Here is a 19,915-nt window from a genome sequence, read left to right as displayed (position 1 = left end):
CTTAATATATACTTTTAAATATTTTAATAAGTTATTTTTATGTAATATTGTCATTACTGTGCAGTTAAGCACTTCATGATTCATTGTAATTTCTTATTTGGTTCAATGTATGCATAAAAAAGTCCTTTCCAATAGTAGGTACAGCATTGCATTTTGGTAAAGAGCAAAAGAACCCTACAAGGTCCAGATGTGGTTCAAATCCTTACTTTACCATTTGGTAACTCTGCGACATGGACACGTTTCTTGAATTTTATGTGCCTCGTTTTTCTCATCTTAAGGTTTACAGTAGCTGCATCTAGGGTTGCTATAAGATTGAATAATATGATTGCAGGAACGCCTTTGTCTCACTGAAACCTTAACTGAACATCCTTATCACCTAATAAAAACCTCAGTAAATTCCCAAAGGGAAATGTACTCAGAGAGAAGACTGCATTCTCTTGTCATAAGGCAATAATTATAAATAAAATAACAAAGAAAGCTGAATCTTTAAATACTTGGAAATCTTAATGTGTTGCCTTTGCTCAAATAAATCATCAAGACTGTAACAACAAACTAGTTACAACCCAGTGGCAAGGAGAAACATATCGCGAAGCATGGAATTAAATCAAAATTGTACACAGAAGCAAAGCCAGCACTGTACCTGTGATGATTACCAAGTGGGGAACAATGAAAATAAAAGCAATATGCATGTAACTCCAGAAGTTACCAACTACAAAATAAACAAAAAATGGAAGGAAAACCAGTAAATCTCCATTACAAATATATATAAATAAACTTAAACAGATGTAGAGGAAGACTTAAAACACAATATGAAAACCACTGGCTGACTTAATAGTGAGTAAGGAGACATGAGTGCACAGTATCACCCCATCCTCTGGCTCAGGAGCACTATCACTAGAGCACGGAATCTCCCCTAGGCCCACGGCAGCCACCCAGTCAGTGGGAGTGGAAGCTGGAGACTGATCCCCCAGGCTGTGCTCCTGACCAGGGCTCTGTCCTGCTGATCCAAATGCAGGAGAAACAAAGCAGCCCTGAGAGCTAGTGAAGTGAAAGTCCACTGTCACTGAAGGAGTGAGCGGAGGACTTGATAAAGCAAGAAGCAGAGAACAAATAAGAAGCAAAATTCCTACAAATCTAATGAAAACTCAGAGGCAGGGAATGAACACAATGTATTCACAGAAGAAGAGGACCAAATGTTCTCACAAGAAAATAAAGAGAATCCAGGAAAATTATCATGATTAACAAAAGAGTCAGTCAAATTTTTGGAACATCAAGTCAAGGAAATTTCTGAGACAGAGGCAGAAAATGTGAGTGAGAGGAATTACAGAAGCACCCGGGGTGGGGCTGTATAACCCCAGTAGGAACTGCAGATGGAGAAGCATGGGGAAGTGGAGGGCGAACATTACAGAGGAATAATACATGAAAAGTTCCCAGGGCTGGAAGACATATGTCTCTAAATTGAAATTCCTCAGGACAATGGATGAAAGCACAGCCACATCAAAGCAGAGTGACATGAAATTTCATATCACGAGAGACAGGAGACTCAGAAGACTGAGAGATTGTAGGAAACAGGCTACAGGCAAATGGCTGGAAACACAAATGATCTTCAAAGCTGGGGAAGCACTTGGAGGCCACAGAGACATGACTCAAGATGCTGAATGAAAATGATTTCCAAGGTAGAAAAACTAATAAGTGAGTGTGATGGCAGAATTTTCAGGTAAGCAAAGACTCAAAAATATACCTTTCGTGAACTATGAAAAAACACTGGAAGAAGTGTGCTATGAAATAGGAGGAACACGAGACAAACAGCTAGGGAAAGTGAGGCCAGACATAAAAGAGGCACAAGGAAAGTGTGGGTCCCTTCATCCAGAGTGGAGCAGAAAGAGGGAGCCGCCAGGGTGAGTGTCTCAGGACAGAGAGAGAAACTCCAAGGGTTGTTTGATATTTGGGGCGGGGGGGTATCTGGAAAACAGTATTCATTTGCTAGATCCTGAAATAGTTGGGGAAGAAAAGTGAGTGTGTAAGAAGATCAAGTGTGTATAGAAACAAGCATGACCACAGTGGGATGCAGTGGGCAAATCGACGTGATCACGGCAGTACAAGTGGTGCCTGCTGGGAGGGTGGCGTGCCAGATTCCAGTGAAGGGTGGAGGGAGAGGTGGTGCTGTTGTGCAGGGGAGTGACACCTGTCACTCTCCAGTTTCCGACAGTCGTCACCAAAAGTGTGTGACTGGGGACTTCTCTCCCAAATTCCCAAAGCAAGACATTCCCCTGGTGAGGAGGAATTGTTTCTCCTTTTTTTAATTGTGGTTTTCCCCTGGTCATCTTATTGCTTCTGAAAAATTTTTTATGATGCACACTGGCTTTAAAAAAATGTATTTGTCCTATTGATAGTTTCATTTTTCTCTTGGTTTCCCTTTTTTTCTCCTAGAGATTTATTTTTGATTATTTATGTATACACGAACTGGGGTGCAGGCCAGAGGTGCAGGGATGAGAGGATTCCCCAGAGACAGAGTGGGGAGCAGAACAGGTGGATCCACTGAAATACACTGCTGAGGGGAGCAGCGGGGAGACAGGAGAGGTCTGCTGCGCCCTGTGGGTTAGATCCCTGGCCGGGAATTGAACTCAGACCACAGTGGCTGCCGATAGCTTGATAGTGCTGACTTTAACTGCTGTGCCCCCAGGGAGGCCCTTGGTTTCTCTTTGTTGTCTTAGTATTGAATGTTTTTAAATTGTGTAAATGCTGCTGTGAATTTTTTTCCTTTAAGTGTTTGCAAAGTTGAAAAAGTTATTGATAGTATTTCATTTTTCTTTCCCTAGCAGTTCATAAGATAGTGCCTTTATTTAAATTTATTAGCCCTTACTTTCAAAGCCTTAACTACTTAGTTTTGTCTGTAATTATTCACATCACGAATGAAGCAGTATCCCTTGATCCCCTACATCACTCCTCTACCCCCTCTACGCTCTGAAGCCATCCCCACCTTGCGTGGACTTTGAAAGGGCTGGAGTGTCCCAGTGTAACCGTGGCCCTGGTCTGCCTGGCGTAGCCCTGCAGCCGCAGCTTGGCAGGGGCTCCTAGACACGCAGGCTCTCAGGTCCACATCACAGCGACTGCATGGAAATGCATCAGACAGGTCTGCAGGGGAGTCGTGCGCACATGCAGGTGCGGGTCTAGGAAGCAGGCATCCCGTCTGGGTTGGTGAAGAGGGTAGGTCTTGGGGCCCAAGGTCAGGCAGTGGGCTGCATCTTCCTGCCTCTCATTCCAGAGGGTGAGCAGCCTCACGGTTTTTAACACTGGGTGTCAGGATTTGCACAGGACACTGTGACAATTGCACCCATCTGGTGGCTGTTTCATCCATGTGAATTGTGCACACTGTACACACTTGAAACTTGTTGGTATTCAATGAAAACCTATACACCTTCCTTCTTTTTTCATTTTTCCCAATAGATCTTTGAAAAGATTTAAGTCATATTTTGTAGCATACAGAGATACATTTTTTATACTCAGATTTTGTTTTTTTTTGCAAAAAAATTTAAAAGTTGGTTTCATAGCTGAGAGGTTCGATTTCCCATTTTCACTGTGTTTTATCATCAACTATTTAAACTTAACTCTGCATTTATTGGCTGCTAATGCTAACTGCTGTTCAACTTCTGGCAAACTCTGCAGTCCTTTGCTTTACCCTCCGAGAGCTGAGCGCCCCCTCGCTCACCTTTTCTGCGGCGGGTCCGTGGGCATGAGGGGAATCCAGGAGCTTTTGCTCATGTGACTGGGATGGAAGGCAGCAGAAGTGTTTCTCCCCAGGTCCTGAGCAACTGTTTCACTGCGGTCTGGCATTTCTGTTGTGAAATGTCTTACCCAGAGTGGTGGGACTCTCCCCGGAAGGCTCAGAGAATCATTTCTCGATGTTTCCAGAGCAGGTCTCTGGTCGCCTTGGTGTGGGAACTCACATCCATCAGGTCCCTGTGAGCCTCAGGAGGCCGGGCGCCAGTACTCAAAGCATGCCGGCAGCTTGGGTTGGAGCAGAGAGGACCAGGAGGCCACGGAGAAGCTCCGTCCTTGTCTGGGTGTAAGGGCAGGACTGGACCACAGTGCAGGTTTTCTGATCCCATGCAGACCGGGTAAAGGAGGAGTCAGAGTCCTCAGTGGCTTTGCAGGTTTTTTATTGGGGTTCAGCGGGTATGTGGCAGGCAGGGGTGCTGGGGGGCTGAGAGGCTGGCAGCCCTCCCAGCCCCCAGCAAATCTTCACTCTATCTGGGCTCTCTGGCGTTCTCTGCTTCTGCTTCGGGCCTCTTCTCTTTCGGCTTCGGCTTCTACTGCTGCTCCTGGTGTCCCGGTGACACCGCCCTTAAAAGCACAGTCTTAGCCCAGCTGAATCCCATCTACCTATGCCCACACCCTATTCCAGGTGCCCGCCATCAGGCATGCATTCAGGACAAGGATCCATCATCTATCCTGATGGCGGAAGGGCAGAAAAGACTGACATTTTCTTTACCCTACACTGGGTCCTTACCCTTCTCTGCCACAGAAGAGACTGTCACTCCCTACGCTTCTGCCTTTGTTCTAAATGGAGAAGAGCTCACAGCTCCCTCTTTTATGAAAGACCGAGAAGAATACAGCTTGGGGGGTTTCATCCTGGGGTGCGTTTATCAGTGCACAGGTCCTCTCCACCGGAGACTCTCGTGTGGGGCCTCCCCCGCTGCCATTGAGGCCTCCGGGGCCTACACAGAATAAATCTCCCCCATTTGCTGTTATTCCTCAGGCTCTACGACCACCTACGCGCTCCATGTGTATATTGTTGAACTGATTTTGCTTTTACTAACTCATCTGATGCTGCTTTGATCTTCCCATCGAGTCCAAGAGGAAACCAGCTGAGTGGGGGCGCTCCCCTGTGCCCCTGCACCAACTCGCCTTGTTCCAAGGTGTGCAGGCGTTTCTCCCACGGAGGTGTTGGAAGGATTTCTCTTTCTCCGCTGAGTCAAGCTACTTGGCAGATTGTGCCCATGTGTGGGCCCCGCCCTCTTCTGGGACCTTCCTTGGATGCCACAAGGATCTGCTGCTGCAGAGTAAGGGCTGCTCTGCCTTGGGGACTGCCTTCCCATCACCTCTGTCAGCAGGGCTGCCCTTCTGATGGTTCCTCTTTGCATCCCTGTAACGTTTAGTTTCTTTTTGTGCTCTGCGTCCTCCATCTTACACTCTGCTGTCACCTTTTTTTTATGAACGTCTCTTTTGTGACCGACTCTTTGGGCTGTGACTATGTGGACGATTAGGTGCCATGTGGCTGACCGGTGTTCACGCCTGGTGGACATGAGGCTTCTAAGCTGGCACCCTACGCTGGCACCCCTCCCTCCACAGGGCTGATTCTCAGTCTGTCTTGTGGATTTTTGCTTCTGTTTCATAGAGATCGTATCTTCCTGAATCCTCAGGGCACTGAAAAGTCTTCTACACGTTCCCTCTGGATCCTGTAGTGAATGCTGTTGAGAGATTCCTTTCCTCCAGCTGCTCAGGGCATCTCCTTCCCTGTGCGTGGCAGGGTTTCTGGAAGCTCCCATGGCTGCTTCGCTGTTCCTGCTCCTGCTTCACCAAGTTGCCTGACGCACGGGCCCGGAGCTGGCACTGCTCATGTCCCCTCCCCCCTGGCCACCCCTGGAATCTCCTCCTGAGTCTCACAGGCAAAGCTTCTAGAGGCTCCTTCCTGGTGCTGCCCTGCAGGAAGCTCATGGATTTACGGATCCGAAGCAGGGCAGGAGATGGGAATCCGCCACCTGCAGCTCAAGTCCCCCTCAGCTCGCCCTGCCGGTGGGGCTCCACTGCTCTCAGCAGCCAACGCCCACTGCCAGCTCTGACTGCTTGGGAAGGTGTTATTTGGCAGTTTTGCCTCAGAATAACTCAAGGTGGAAATGAGGCAGTGGAGGGAAAGTGAGCACTGGCAGCTGCACCCTAAGGCGACACGGGAGGAAGGGGCGCTGGCTCACGCGGTTCTGGCTGTCCCACGGTTCTGGCTCACACGGTTCTGGCTGTCCCAGGACTGGGGTCTGACCGTGGGAGCGGGGGAGAAAGGGACGTGTCTCCTCACCTCTTTTCTTACTAAAATCCCCAGAGCCATGGATGTCGCTGGCCCTTGTTCTAGCATCACCAGCCCTAGGATTAGTTGAAATGAACCCCAGTATCTAAAAACAGGCAGCTAACCCCTGTTTTGGAGATGGCAGGGAATTGATGCATTTTGTTTTGCCTTCATAGATACTAGTTAGAATTCAGGCAAAGCTGTTCAAGAGCTGCTAGCTGGTGATGGTGAGGTTAATTCTTGCCCCTGGAGAGAGTCGAAATTACACTAATAGTAGGCTTGGAAAATAAGGTACACACAGCTGTTACGTGTTATGCCAATTACAGACATCAGCCTGCTTCTAGATCGATTAGTCTCATTCCAGAATTCCACCTCAAAGGTTTCATTTCTGCACATAATGTTTCTCAGACTGTGCTGGAACCAGGCATGATCTTGCATAGCTCATCAGGATTCCTTCTCAGGACATGCTGAACTGTTAGCGGTGTAGACAGGTAGAGTTAGATTCGGGACAGCGAGTAATAACCAAAGACTCGGAGATCAGCGAAGGTGTCTGCCCGGGTCCCTTTCCACTGCTTCCGGACCCGCAAGTTGTCACATTCACATGTAGTTAATTTCCCTGACAAATCATGTTTACTGAGTTCTTAATAACATTTTCACTCATCAGCAAATGACCTCTGGAGTGTGTGTGCTGTAAAATTTGTCCTTAGACCACAACCACGTCTCTCTAAACTCACTTAAGCATCTTCAAATGACAGATTAGACAAAATTGAAAGCCAGTTCACCTTGGCCTGTGATGCCCTAGTTTGGAATGGCTTAATGGGCCTCATTATAAGTGCTCTTTCTGCCCTTCAGTGTTCCCCACGGGGAGGTCAGGGGGACTCCTGAGAGGCGGGGGTCCCCAAAAGAACAGTTTGTTTTCAAGAATAGACTCCCAGGATTGCTGCCACTCTGGAAGGGGCGGAGGCAAGAGGGTAAAATACTCTCGAGAGCGAGCCTGGGAGAATGTCCTGGGACTTTCTGTCTACCAATAAAACCTGTCCACTAGCCTTTAGGAAAACGTGGCACTTCAAGTAGAATTTAACGTATTCAAAAACCGTGATCTGTACAAGAGAATAAACCCCCCGGGAAGAGGTTCTCACGATGCATGGCCTTCCTCAGGTCTCCGCAGGCGGCCGGCAGGAGAGGTGAGAAGAGGACAGTTGCTCATCACAGTTCTTCTCCACAGTGGTCTTCGCTGCTACTTCTCCCCGTCCTTGCATTTGCCTTGCTTTCCGGTCCTGGTGGATGCGGGAGTGGTCAGGCTCAGGCCTCCTACACAAACCTCAAGGCCATGACAGGAGCTCCACAGCTTAGTTCACTCAAGCAGTGACCGCTGAAGTGTCCAGAATTCAGATGACACGGAAACCACTACAGAGGTGCCCGCGGGTTAGGTCACATCCTCCAGGCTGCAGGGAAGGGCCCCGGGTTGACCAACAGGCCCTCCTAGCTTTATTGTACTTCATGGACTTCACAGTTTTTACAAACTGGCCACCCATGTCCAAACACCATTTCAACAGCCTGTGCTTACTTTGTAGCTCTGTGCTGCGTTTTGGAAATCCTCAAATATGTCAAATCTCATCCTTATTATTTCATCTGTTACCATGGCCTGGGGCCAGCAGCCTCTGCTGCTGTCATGTACTGCGCCCATAAGAGACAGCAAACTTCATGCATGATGTTGTGTGTGTTCCTACTGCCCGATGGACTGGCATCCCATCCCCTGAGACACAGAAATGCTGAAATCAGGCCAGTCAGCAGCCACACAATGGCCTCTAGATGTTCAAGTGAGAGGAAGACCCGCATACCACTTACCAGGAATCTGCAGTGGCCAGAGGGAGAAAGCAGGGGCAGGAGTCTCCAGCTGCGTGAGTCCATCTCAACAGCCACAGCACAACTGCCCAGAATTCTAATGATGCTAAATTCAACCGCCAAGCTAGAAGTGCTTATGCTCGGTGAGGAAGATATGTTGAAAACCTAGACAGGCCCCGAGCTAGGCCTCTGGTGCTAAACAGTGAGCCAAGTTGTGAAGGCAAAGGAAGGGCTTTCGAAGGAAATGAACAGTGTTGCTCCAGTCAACACACAAATGATAAGAAAGAAAAACAGCCAAGTGCTGATATGCAGAGAGTCTGAGAGGTCTGGGTAGAAGCAAACCAGACACAGCTATCTCTTAAGCCAAAGTCTAATCTAGAGCCAAGACTAATCCAGAGCCTAATTCTTCAGTTCTACATGCAGGCTTGGAGAGGCAAGAAATCTGTCAGAGAAAAGTTTTGAGACTGGGAGAGTTTGGTCTATGAGGTTTAAGTTAAAAAATGCCTCCATACCATGAAAATGCTGATGTATAAGTTGGGGTCACTTACCCAGAAGATCTAGCTAAAATAATGATGCCAGTGGCTACACTTAGCAACAAAGTTTCAAAGTAGAAGAAACAGCCTTATACTGGAGATGCCACTCAGGGTGCCATAGCTGGAGAGAAGAAGTCAATGCCAGCTTCAAAGCTTCAAGGACAGGAGGCCAGTTTGGTTAGGAATTAATATGGCTGGTGACTTTAATCTGAGGCCAATGTTTATTTGCAATCTTGAAAATGCTAGATCCCTTAAGAGTGGTTCTAAATATTCTCTGCCTGCGCTCTGCAAGTGGAACAACAAAGCTCGGATGGCAGCATATTGGTTCACAACATGGTCTAGCGAATATTTTACACCCTGTTGAGACCCACTGCTCAGAAAAAAATATCCTTTTAAAATATTACAGCTCATTGACAAGGCACTTGGTCACCCAAGAGCAATGATGGAGAGGGACATGGACATTAATGCTCTTTTCATGCTCATTAACTCATCCATTCTACAGCCTATGGATTGAGAAGTAATTTTGACTTTCGAGTTGTATTGTTTAAGACATGTATTCCGTAAGGTTATAGTTGACATAGAAATTTCTCTGATAGAACCAGGAAAAGTCAACCGAAAACCTCTGGAAAGACTCTCCATGCTAGATGTCACTTAGGAACATGCATGAATCTTGGGCGGAGGCCAAAACATCAACATGAACAGGAGGGTGAGAAAGTACATTGCAAGCTGCAGGGGTGACTCTGAGGGGTTCAGGCATCAGGAGAGGAAGTCGCTCAGATATGGTAGAAGCCACAAGAGAATTAGGATCAGAAGTGGAGCCTGAAGATGGGGCTGAATGGGTCCACCTCATGAAAAAGCTAATGGAGGAGGAGTTGCTTCTTCTGGTTGAGTAAAAAAGTGTTTTCCTGGTTTCTGGTGAAGACACTGCAAACATCGTGGAAATGGAAGTGGACATGGGATACGACATAGAAGAGTTGCTAAGGCAGCAGCAGGGCTGAGAGGATGGACTCCAGTCCTGGAAGCCGCTGGACTGTGGGTAAAACACTGGCAGCCAACAGCGCGGTCTACAAAGAGGTCTTCCAGGAAGAGTGAATTGATGCAGCAAATTTCACTGCTGTTTTATTTTGAGAAACTGCTCCAGCCACCCTGAGTGGCCACACCCTGACTGATCAGCAGCCGTCCACACTGAGGCAAGACCCACCCCCAGCAAAGAGATTGTCACTGGCTGAAGGCTCGGATGATGGTTAGCATTTCGTAATAACACAGTATTATTTAATTAGTGTGTGTACGTTTTTTTTTACTTATGCCATGTCAATATATAAAGTTTTATTTTTTTAAACTTTTTTATTTTTAATATTTTATTTTATAGCAGCACTATTTATAATAGCTAAGCTATGGAAACAACCCAAATGCCCAAAAATAGATGACTGGATCAAGAAGATGTGGTCCATATACACCATGGAATACTACTCAGCAATCAAAAAAGATAAACACATGCAGTGTGCAACAACATGGAGGGAGCAACAAGGGATCATGCTCAGCAAAATAAGTCAGAAAAGGAAAAATACCGGATGGTCTCACTCATAGCAGGAATTTAGTGTGTGTACATTTTTAAAACACATATAGTCATTTCACACTTAATAGATTATGGTATAGTGTGAACATAACTTCAATATGCACTAAAAATTGAACATTTCAAACAATGGGCTTCATGGCAATAGTTGCTTGACTGCAGTGGTCTAGAACAGGATCCTCTGCATCTCCATGGTGTGCCTGCATTTTTTTTCAGGTGTAGCCACTGGAACTTGGGCAGAGGCTGGCTTGCCCTGCCTGTGCCAGGAGGCTGGCTTTGTCACAAGGGTCAGTGGCAGCTGTGGCAGGGAAGTGAGGAGGCAGGGCCAGAAGCAACTCAAGGCCTTATTCAGGAGCTGTCACCGGAAAAGGAAAATCTCAGACATGCTGGGAAGGCAGCTGATTCAGAAAGTGAGTCAGAAGGGACTTCAGGTGCAAGATCTTGGCTATAAAAGAAGGAATCTCACTTCATAGACAGACAGAGCCCTTGACGGTGACTCTAGAGTGCCTCCAGGTAATCGATCAGAGATCAAAAACATGCACATATTTAATAATACCATCTTTATCCATTCTAGACTTTTTTCTAAATATTTGACTATCACTATCTAAAATTTACTGAACATAATTATGCTAACAGTGTAATTTAAGAACTAGGGTCCTCATAAAAAGAACATGGAAGTTAGTGACGGTGCGTACAAAGACACATCCTGTCCAGTCTGGCATATAAATTAAGGTTAATGCTTATGTCACTAGTAGGAAGCATTCAAAATTGGGATAAGTGCTGTGCAATTTAGTTTCATGATAGGCAGTGCAGTGTGGATGATGGGATGTATTTGGAGATTTGGGATGTCTGGCCTCGTAAGTTAATTTATAAAATTTCCTGCAAAACCTGATAGCTTCAGTCTGTTGTGTTTTATTGCTTAATTAGCAAGTTGTCAAAAGCAGCGCTATGTAAATGGAGTGATGCGTTTTCACCTGTGTACTTACTTTTAATCGGGATAATGAGCTGTGGAATGACAGGGAGAATCTTGTTCCCCCCGTGTTCCAGCATGTCGTGGATTCCTTGCCGAGCAAAAAAATCATAGGGAAATGTCATTTCACAGAGCCCATCAAAAAACAGAGGCAGATAATGATGGTAATCCAGCTTCTCAATTTCTACCTGAAAGGAGAGAGGGGGAGAGAAGAAATACCAGGTGAAAACAGCTGTCCCCACCTTAGGAGGAGTAGAGTCTTCAGACTATCAGGAAGATCTTATCAACCCACTCATCTAACAACCTGAAGGCCAGCATGTCTCTCTTAGCAATCAGGTTAAAATCATTGACCTTTAAATCTTAACAGATTAAAGTCATAAATAACCTACACCGGGATTATTTTAGTATCTTGGTCACTGTTTTACCATTGGCATGAAAGTGACGTGGAAAAGCATTCAAGTCCATAGAATCTACGCTAAAAAGATACAAACAAGAATAAAAAAATAAATGAAGTTGAAAAGAGATCAGCGTTAGAATTTCTAACAAAAATCCAATAGGGACGGCACATTGAGAGATGCTCTTGAAACATGACTTTTAGGATCTGACAAATACGACAGTGAGGGGTAAAGCATGATTCTGTGATGTTCCCTGGAGCCTGGGGTCAAGTAGAATGTGGATGCCATTAAAAAAATGGGGAAGACACCCACACAGTGGACTGAAAAGACCAATCAAAATCAAAATACTCCTGATCTCGTCTGCTCCATCACGTTCCCATGTCTGTATCCTCCACCCTCAATGACGTCTCCATGACTACTTCTCCAGGACTTTGTGACAGTTTTCAGCATCAACAGGCAAAGGGAACAAAAATTCAAGCATGAGAAAAGAGACGGCGCCTGACTGTCCATCGCTGGAGATTTGGGCTAGCCTAGACCCCTGCTATCCAGAGTGTCCATGTGTCCATGACCTGACTTAGCATCTGGAAGGTGACAGCAGGGACAGTGAGATCATGGAGGTAATGAAGCCCCCGGGCAGGCTCAGGGCAGACACAACAAGCCCACACAGCAGAGGAGGTAGCACTCCCGGGAAGAAGTGAACACTTCCCTGCTTTGAAATCCGTATGAAGGCACTCAGCTCAGCTTCTCATTATCACCTTATAATGAAGCAAAACCCTTTTCATTTAGGAGGCTCTTAGGAACCCCCCACCTCAACTCCTTCCCAGTGTGCTAGCCACACACCTGCCTGCCCCTGGCTGTGAGGTGCTGGCAGTGAGCCCACTATGTGTGAGTGTTGCCGTAAGTGTGGGCAAATAGGATTTCTGTGGCTCCCAGAGCAGGGGGCCTGTCTCCAGGCTGCTCAGGAGCTGCCCAGTCCAGCCAGGAGGTAAGTGGTCAAGAACTGAGAAGCAGGGCCAGGGGAGTCCGGCCTTTCAAATGAATCCCAGATGGAGGCATACGCACACATCATTTTTATTTTATATTCCTTATAGATTCATAAAATTTGCTTATTCATAGTAAAAGTCAGAAAATATGTTTAATGCTAATTTTCCCAGTAATTCGTGAGCAGTTGAAACACTTTAGAATATTACTTGTACAATTAAAGGCTTATTGTTACATTACACAGCTCCAGAAGGTACAAAGTTGTAGTCTCTGATCTGAACTTGTAACCTCCCTTCATGATAAAAGTATCACACTTTGTATTTATTTACCTGCTGACATGTGTTTCTAATTCTCTTTCTTTTAACCTACTGTGGTACTGGCACATATTTCTTTTATAAGTGCAAGTCATGAAGTTTGTGCTTTAATATTATCAAAGACTTCGCATTTTAATATGTTAACATTCACATCAATGATCACATCTACTTGAACTTCTGTCATTTCATTTTTTTGGACCCTAGTTGTTATTTTTCATTAATTTTATGTTTTATGGCTTTGTTGTAGAGATTATTTTATTTAGTTTTTGTTTGCAAAGATTTAAAAGACAAGGCAGTAAGTTTAGACATCTTTATTGCAGCTGCCTCGCAGTTTTCACGAACATTTAAAACATATTTATCTTCCTTAGAGAAATATATTAAAAATCTCCCACTAAAGTTATCGCCATGCCAATTTTTCCTTAGAATTCTGTTGATGTTCTTTCTTTGTGTGGGTTAGGGAAGCAATGCTAACAACATCAGTAATGAAAATGCCAACGTTTGTGACAGCAGACGCTGCTGTAAACAGTGTATTACTTCATTTAGTCCTCATAAAACCTGAAGAGGTAGATATTGCTAGTACCCTGATTTTCAATAGGAGGAAAATGAGGTACAGAGAGGATTAATTAATTGCCTAAGGTCACAGCTAGTAAGTGCCGAGCTGGGATTAAATCCAAGCAGCCTGGCTGCAGGACATGGCACTGACACTCAGACTATGTTGTTGGGTGCATCAAGGTTCAGCATTATTATAGTCTCCTGGTGAACTGTTTCTCTTTCCCTCACGTCTTTGTCATCGTCATCATTAATGCAGTTGTCTTAGTCTAATGTAATATGTCATAACCGATATTTCTGCTATATCCTTTTCTATATTTTTTACTTCCTTTCAATGCCTTCATGTTTTAGGAATATCTTTTCTAAGTAACTTATAGATGGATTTGTTTTCTTCCTTCTCATTTTATAATATGTCTTCCAATAGTAAATATCAAACACACACATGATTCTTATTTTCAAAGTTTAGAAAATGAAAGAAAAATAATAGGAGGAAAGAGTGAAGAGAGAAAGGGGAGTCATTGAAAGGCAGGGAAAAAATGAATGAAAATTTGAGTAAGACTGAGAAAGAAAAGGATTATCTCTGTCTTTAATTCCTCCTAACTTTATTTTGAGATTTTTATCAGTTATATTTTAAGGCCACAAACATCATGAAGCACTATAGACATTTCTCTATTTTCCACAGGGTAATTATTTTTGGTATATAACTTTCTTTTCTGGTTGCATGTCTCCTAGGGTTCTTTTTTATTATTATAATACTGTTTCAGTTGATGAATCTGGCCTTGGGGAAACCCTCTCACAGTCCATTTACAATCAAGAGCTTGTATGTGTCTTGTTGTTTTAATAAAATGACTATTTTTTTCTTTAATGTATTTTTTTGAAGAGTTCCTTCCAGCTACTGCACCATTTTTCACATTATTTTCCACGATAAAACTGGCTGTGCTTCCTCCCTCCCTCCTATTCTCTTTTCATTTGTTTCTCTACCACTTCACTGCGGCTGTTTTTCTCCTCACCAGCGACCTTCACTTTGTGGAAACCTCCAGGTCTATTTTCAGTCCTCATCAGCCCATCACCAGACAATCTTGTGAAGCTATCTCCCTGGGCATCCGGATACCCCCCAGCACACACGGGGGGCCATCCTTAATTCCTTTCCTTCAAACTCTATGCTCAAGTCATCAGCAACCCAGTTGATTCTCTCTCCGATCAAATCCTTATTTCACTCTGTCACCAGTTTGCTCAAGACCAGCTTAGTCCAGGCCACAAATTTACCTTACCTGGATTACTACAATAAGCTCTTGACTAATCTCCCCATTTCTATTGCCTTCCTATTTCTACCACCCCACATACCTGGGCACTGCTGGTCTCTCAGGACTGTCTCTGCCCTGTCCCTGGGTTACTTCACTTCTCCCTGCCCTCCTGGGAGCACTGTCTCTGAAGACTCTGGTGCCTTTAGCTCCTCAGGCTGGAGAAAGTCCCAGAGACTTCTCTCCAGACCTCTCCTTGTGGACAATCCTTTCATCTGCATTTCAGCTCAGGGAGCCCTCTTCCCACTGCCTATCATCTTGTTTGGTATTTTTTTCATAGCCCTTGTCACTTATTCAGAGCGGTTTCTCAAGTTCTGTTGTTCTGGGCACTTGTCACTGCCTGCAAGGGTGCTTGGTGCATAATGGTAAATACTCCATGAGCACGTGCTGAATTGAAATTCTGACCTTTCGAATCTGTCCTTTGTGGCAACTCACTGAGAGGTGGACTCAGCTAAGGAACAACAGCCAGATGAAGAGCAACAGATGGGTTCTGGGGCGATGGTGGCAGGGCTCAGAAAGAGGCTCTGGGCCTGAACACTGACTCAGTAAGTAGCACCAGAGGATGTAAGTTTCTGTGTATCTATTTATTCTACAAAAAATATGCTACTTTCCCTCAGTAGGACGGCAGTGATTATTCACATTTAAGTCACTTATGAGCATTCTCATAATAATCAGGATGGGCCCCTTACTCTTTCTATTTACTCTCATTTTAACAAACATCATTTAGGGCTTAATGTACTATTCTATTTATTTTGAAAACTTTAGCTGGAAAAGTTTGTATCTCACAGTAGCACTGATTGCAAACATATTAATGTATGTCCATAATTAGAATAATGGTAATAATAAAATAAAAATTTTAAATGATCTAGAGTTTGAGATTAACTAAAGGTGAAAACTGAAAATATAAAAAGATAAATTAGGCAACCCTTTACTTTTAATCATATTTATCATATGGTATCTACTGTCTCTTTGAGTTCTTCTAAATTTCTGGCTTTTTTTTTATTCATTTAGATTTATAAAAGGTCATTTTTATGGTTATCTAGGAATAAAACTTTCTTCAGTTATATAAAGTACTGTTCTCTTACAATAACTAACTTTAATAATAATATTAACTACATATATTTAGTGTTATCATAAATAGTAGTTTTCAAACTTTTTAAAAAGTTGGCAAGCTTTCTTCAAAGATTATGCAAGAAATACAAAATTAAAAGAAAACTGAAGTGGAGCCCAGAGCAAGGCTATTTAAATATAGTTAAAATCACACAGTGATATTCTGATAGACAGTCACTTGGATATCAATTCAAGACCTCAAGTGTTTCTACTCGCTCAATCTTTTTTTTTAAATTTATGTTTTTTAATCTTAAAAGATCACATAGTGGGGCCTCCCTGGTGATGCAAGAGGTTAAGCACCACATTATGAATCACTCCGCAGGCTACAGCACGAGTTCGAAACTGGCCGGCCAGGGAGCAACCCACATGGCACAGCAGACCTCTCTGTCTCACCCGCTGCTCCCCTCAGCAGTGTATTTCAGTCAGTCTGCTTGTTCTGCTCCCCAATCTGTCTCTGGTGAATCCTCTCACACCTCCCCCCACATCTCTGGCTTGTACCCCAGCTCTTGTATGCATAAATATATCTTTAAAAAAAAGATTACACAGCACCTACAAAGTTGATCTCTCAAAGTGAACATTGGTCAAAGCAGTAAAATTCTATTTGACCTGGCCTATCTAATATACCTTTCCTTCCCCTCAACAAATGTATAAAGTGGTGCTGCTGTGCTGAAAGGTGAGTAACACAATGAGGTTTAATGATTTTCATTAAAAAACTCAAATAGGAAACTTATTTTCACACTTTCCATATTCTTGTTTCAATTAGGAAACAGAATGTTGAAAACATCTGTTATTAGAATTCCTATAATAATGCCTGAGGACTTCTCTTAGAATCACAAACTAATCTGAAAAAATATAATTATCTATTAATATATTGCAGCTTCCATTGGACTTATCATGACACAAAGTGAAGCCCTACCTCACAATTTTTCAACCCTTGAGGAAGATATTGAGATACTAGAGGATATCTTACAAGTTAGAAGGGCAGTAAGCAATATCTGATACATACATACATGCGATATATGCATCTATATGTACATTTGCTGCATTTCAAACATGAATATACTACTATTTTCAAATGTTTGTGGAAGCAGTTGTGATGATGAACAACTAAAAGCCATATAATTTTACATTTTCTAAATGATATCGAATATACAACTAAAATCATGTAAAAATCTATGACATTTTTGAAATGTCTTAAAGTAAGACATTCTAACATGAAAAATGTGCTTTAATGTTAAAAAAGAGACTTTAGGCAAGATGACAAAGTTGATGTGGATCTTGAGATGGTGACAAAGTCAAGAAGTCAAGCTCAGAAAGTCTTCCTGTTTGAGATATGAAGACAAAACCCAGAGTCACACAGATGAGACGGATGAGGCCAGGAGAGGCCTGGGCTTTAGTGTCTCAGTTCAGGTCAGTGGGCAAGAGAAGGGCATTAAGCTGAGGTTTCTGCACACAACTGAAGCCTTTGAAGGACAGTTTCTCCTGAGAAAAGGAGACTAAGAAGTCCCTTCACACTAGTTTGTGGAAACAGAAAGGTAACTTGGTGTTTGACAAAGTTCTCAATGGGAAAAAAATTCTCCTGAGAAATAGAAAGAAATCCAAAGGAAACCATGAAGTCAAGAATTAAGAAAAAAATTATTCTTAGGAAACTTCCAGAACCTAGACAAAAGAAAATACAAAAAGGTTAATACCTGTAAAATTCAAGTAGTTGGGACTGCCACAGAAAATGTCCATTTAGTGAAAATTTACCTATCACTATGATAATGAAATCACCATACGGAAAACTTACTAGATAACTAAACTATGGAAACAACCTAAATATTTGCTCATTGATGGATGATTGAATAAAGAAGATGTGATATGTATACACAATGGACTGCCATTCAGCTATTACAAGAAAGATGAAATCTTGCCATTGGTGACAACAGAGACTTTGAGGGGATTATGCTAAGCAAAACAGGTTAGATGCAGAAAGACAAATACTGGATAATTTAACTCATATGGAATATAAAGAAACAGGGCAAAAAGACAAAACAAAATGAAAACAAGCCTTTGGATTCTGACAACAGAACTGAGGTTATTAGAGATAAAGTTGGGGTTGGAGCAAAAGGTAGAGTCCAAGGGGACTGTAGTTGAAGATTTGTAGCACTTTAGTGGTGGGTATGGTGTTGTGTCATACATTTGAAGTATGAACCTGTTTTCCTAAAACAGATGTTGTGCTACAAACCAGTATTAATTCCATAAAAACAAAACTAAAATTAACTAGAAATACAAACAGATTATATATAAAGGATCAAAATTAGAATGAAATTACATTTTTCATTAATAGAATTAAGGCCAGAAGATAGGGTAAAATTCCCTCAACCTTCTGAGATAAAAATAATCTACAATGCAATACTCAGCTAATCTACCATTCAAAAATAAAGACAAATTAAATGTATTTGACCAAGACTGATATATTTCTTAACCCATGGATGGTATCCTAACAAAAGTGTATCATTTCCTAAAAAATAAGCAGACTATAGAACAAATAAATGAGATGCAAGAAGTATTTATAAACAAATTGTTGATCAAATTGATAAAACTAAAAAACATTGACTATAGTAATAAAAATATGTATCAATATGGTGGATTTACAAATTGAAGCTGTCAAAATTGAAAAGGAATGTAGAGAATATGAAAGAGAGGTGATTTGATTCAGTAAAAGATCCTGACATTGCTAGTAATAGATTTAGAGATAAACTTTAGAACTTACTAAGTAATTAAGTACATTATAGTGCAAGGGTACTGTTGAAAGTATAGAAATAAAATTAACTTCCAAAAGAACAGAAAGTAGTAGAGGGAACAGAAGGCTGGTTAAAATACCCCTTGCCTTCAGGAAAAATCAGAAAATATGTAAGACAAATTCAAATATATGTAACTACAATAAGTGTAAATGAGTTAAATTCTTTTGTTGTAAGACAGATTTTCAAAAGAGAGGAAATATAATTCAGCTATAAACTTGTTTATAAGCACCACATTCAAATATAATGACAGAGAAAGTGAAAGAGAAGGGTATTTAAGTATGATGGAAGAGGAATTGCTTTATTAAAGAGTATCCATATTTTTAATTTTCATAGACATTGTTAAGCAGTGATTCATAGTGATGGTACTAAATTATATTTGCATCAACATTAAATGAGAGCACCTGCTTTCTAGTGTCTGTTCATAGAAAAAGTTATCTAAGTTTGATTCTTACAATATTATAGGTAAAATGGTATTTTGGTGTTCTAGTTGGCATTTATCTTACTGTGAAAATAATCACCTAAAGATATTTTTGAAAGCCATTTGTATATCCCTTTCTGGAACTGTATTTTCATATCCCTTGTCATTTTTTTTTTCCTTTTGAGGCACTAGCTTTTTATTTTTTTAAGGAAATCTTTTATATTGAGGAGATTTATTATTTTTTATTGTTTCAAATTTTTCATTTGCCACACAGATTTCCTTTCATGTTTTAGAATATATTCATCTTTAATGGGTTCTGAGTTTTGATTCATTATTACAAAGTTTTCTCCCATTATTGTAGCTGATTGAATAGAAACAATTAAAAAAGGTATAATTGTTTAGTCTAGTGCTTTCATAATTTCTTTACATTTAGAGCATTACACCATTTATCACTTTTCTGGGTAGAAGATGTGAGGTGTGCTTCCAGGTGGAACTTTTTCCCAGGTGTCCACCCAGCTGTCCATATGTGCTTATTGAATAGTCTCCCACCAACTTCAAGTTTCATGTTCTCATAAAGTTCTATTTCTTGACTTTCTGTTTGGCCTGTCTTTCTTATTCATGAACTGGTACTAATTTGACTATTAAAATATTTACTAGATATTATTCACTGGTGGGCTAAATCCCTATTATTATTGTCTTTTTCTATTTTTTTATTATTGTAATTTGTTTACTTTTTAGCATGAAATTTAGACATAAATTTTAAATATAAGATCTACTTAATGGAACAAATAATACCTTGCATTTAACAGTCAGAAAAAGCAGTATTTCCAAGCCTACATGAGGTAGTTAAGAAAGCTGCACAAGTGCTAAGCTACATGTATCAAGAAGTCCCAAAGTATTTTTCATGTGTCATATTTTTTGATGAAAATTCAATAAAATAACAAACCATTAAAAGATAGCAAAATTCTTAATCCCACACATTTGAAAACTTAAAAGCACTTTTAAATCATAGATCGAAGAGAAAAGCCTTATAGACTTAGAATTGAATTACAATGAAATTACTTCATCTTAAAAAAAAT

At 41.9% G+C, this 19,915-nt stretch overlaps 1 protein-coding gene across 2 annotated transcripts in view; it reads right to left on the bottom strand.

Annotated features, from left to right (window-relative positions):
* PACRG (parkin coregulated) overlaps positions 1-19,915 on the bottom strand; it is a 403,478-nt gene that overhangs the window by 184,204 nt on the left and 199,359 nt on the right. For both annotated transcript variants that reach the window (XM_054697962.1, XM_054697963.1), the window contains exon 3: positions 10,999-11,170. In XM_054697962.1, the coding sequence (XP_054553937.1) occupies positions 10,999-11,170 (172 nt within the window). The remainder of the gene's footprint in view (positions 1-10,998; positions 11,171-19,915) is intronic.

The sequence above is a fragment of the Talpa occidentalis genome, unplaced genomic scaffold (assembly GCF_014898055.3).
Source record: "Talpa occidentalis isolate TD23 unplaced genomic scaffold, MPIMG_talOcc4v2.1 talOcc4.2, whole genome shotgun sequence".
Taxonomy (NCBI): domain Eukaryota; kingdom Metazoa; phylum Chordata; class Mammalia; order Eulipotyphla; family Talpidae; genus Talpa; species Talpa occidentalis.
The sequence above is the reverse complement of the archived record's forward strand: the minus strand, read 5'-3'. Positions and strand labels throughout refer to the sequence as shown.